This window comes from Limulus polyphemus, unplaced genomic scaffold (assembly GCF_000517525.1).
Source record: "Limulus polyphemus unplaced genomic scaffold, Limulus_polyphemus-2.1.2 Scaffold6950, whole genome shotgun sequence".
Taxonomy (NCBI): Eukaryota; Metazoa; Arthropoda; class Merostomata; order Xiphosura; family Limulidae; genus Limulus; species Limulus polyphemus.
This window is the reverse complement of record NW_013672560.1, coordinates 6,262-8,360: the sequence shown is the minus strand read 5'-3', so window position 1 is coordinate 8,360 and position 2,099 is coordinate 6,262. Positions and strand designations below refer to the sequence as shown.

The following is a 2,099-nucleotide window of genomic DNA, read 5'->3' as shown; positions in this document are numbered from 1 at the left end:
TCATAACACATCATTTTACACTACCCATGCTATCATAACACATCATTTTACACGACCCATGCTATCATAACACTACCCATGCTATCATAACACATCATTTTACACTACCCATGCTATCATAACACATCATTTTACACGACCCATGCTATCATTTCACACTACCCATGCTATCATAACACATCATTTTACACTACCCATGCTATCATATCATTTTACAGTACCCATGCCATCATAACACATCATTTTACACTACCCATGCTATCATATCATTTTACACTACCCATGCTATCATAACACATCATTTCACACTACCCATGCTATCATAACACATCATTTTACACTACCCATGCTATCATAACACTACCCATGCTATCATAACACATCATTTTACAGTACCCATGCTATCATAACACATCATTTTACACTACCCATGCTATTCTGTGCATGTGTATCACCACACATACACACACATGGTTTTCTCACAAAAAAAGGGCTGACTATCAACTCTCTTGCAACGAACATACCAAGATACTTAAAATCACTTTTGGGGAAATTCCAGTTCTCAACCACTTCTGCTATTAATAGTAACAGTTTCATACACTTCTTGCAATTAAAAACAAAAAACCCTTTGTTTTGCTAAGCATTAAAGTCCATCAATTTTGTTAAGACTCTTTACTGGCAAAGTGAGAAAAACAAATCAGTCCGATTTATCAGCAATAATCACATTGCTAGAAACCTCTTGGTATCTGTGCATTGTGATATCACAACTGGAAGTCCATTAATCATAACTTACTTACCTCCAATTTCTCTCTCTTGCTCAGTTTTGACAAATCTCTTGTGATTTTTTCTTCTACAGCTTTCTTTTCTTTCCCTTCTTCCTTCTTCTGTGGCTGAAATAAACTTTAAAGTTAGACTTCTATACATTTGAAATCAGATTTTGGTGCAGTACACACACTGCTCAATTGTTTCCTTATCCTACAGATCAAATTACATACTATTAGAGGCTTGTTCACTAAAAAAACTGGGCCATCAACATTCCGATATTGTTTTGTTCCCAAACGTAACTAGAACAAATAACAATTAATGAACATTGTTTTCCCTAATTCTTAGGCAAAATATTTCAAAATATACAATTTGTATGTTCATGTGTAAGTAATATGGAAGTTTTAGTTTGTTGTGCCAAACTTGTTTATCATGGATAATCTAGAATTTAAATAAACTTTTTAGCTCACAACAGTATGGTATTTAGGAAATAAATTCATTCTTCAATCATAAATTACAATTTTGCTAAATTGATAAGTCTGTGAGTTAGATAAAGATTAATTCTTCTCATCTTGAAGTATTGTTTAAACTAGCTTTATCAAATAGCATTAAAAATTCAACTTGTAGTGATAACATCCTCTAGCATGTAGGTGATGAAAAACTGGCATGTCAGTTTAACATACTGCTTGTTTCTTTCTTCTAGATTCTTCAAGAATCCAAGAATGTCTTGTTGTGATTGATGAAACAATGGATATATTTATTTTGTATTTCATTTTTTGACCCAATCAGATTGTTCATTTATGGTTAAAACTTGTAAGAACCAAATCAGTTTCTTCAGTTAGTTAAAACTTGTTTTAACCTATAAGCTTGTTCAATTCACAGTTAATACTTGTTTTAACCTATAAGCTTGTTCAATTACAGTTAAAACTTGTTTTAACCTATAAGCTTGTTCAGTGTACAGTTAACACTTGTTTTAACATATAAGCTTGTTCAGTGTACAGTTGTTTTAACCTATAAGCTTGTTCAGTGTACAGTTGTTTTAGCGTATAAGCTTGTTCAGTGTACAGTTAAAACTTGTTTTAACCTATAAGCTTGTTCAATGTACAGTTAAAACTTGTTTTAACCTATAAGCTTGTTCAATTTACAGTTAATACTTGTTTTAACCTATAAGCTTGTTCAATGTACAGTTAAAACTTGTTTAACCTATAAGCTTGTTCAGTGTACAGTTAAAACTTGTTTTAACCTATAAGCTTGTTCAAAGTACAGTTAAAACTTGTTTTAACCTATAAGCTTGTTCAATTTACAGTTAAAACTTGTTTTAACCTATGGTTTAACAT

At 31.6% G+C, this 2,099-nt stretch overlaps 1 protein-coding gene across 1 annotated transcript in view; it reads right to left on the bottom strand.

Annotated features, from left to right (window-relative positions):
- Positions 1 to 2,099, bottom strand: part of LOC106474208 (something about silencing protein 10-like) — a gene marked incomplete at its 5' end in the record, with an annotated part of 21,442 nt that overhangs the window by 16,754 nt on the left and 2,589 nt on the right. The window contains one exon of the mRNA XM_022402563.1: positions 798 to 890. Coding sequence (XP_022258271.1) covers positions 798 to 890 — 93 coding nt within the window. The remainder of the gene's footprint in view (positions 1 to 797; positions 891 to 2,099) is intronic.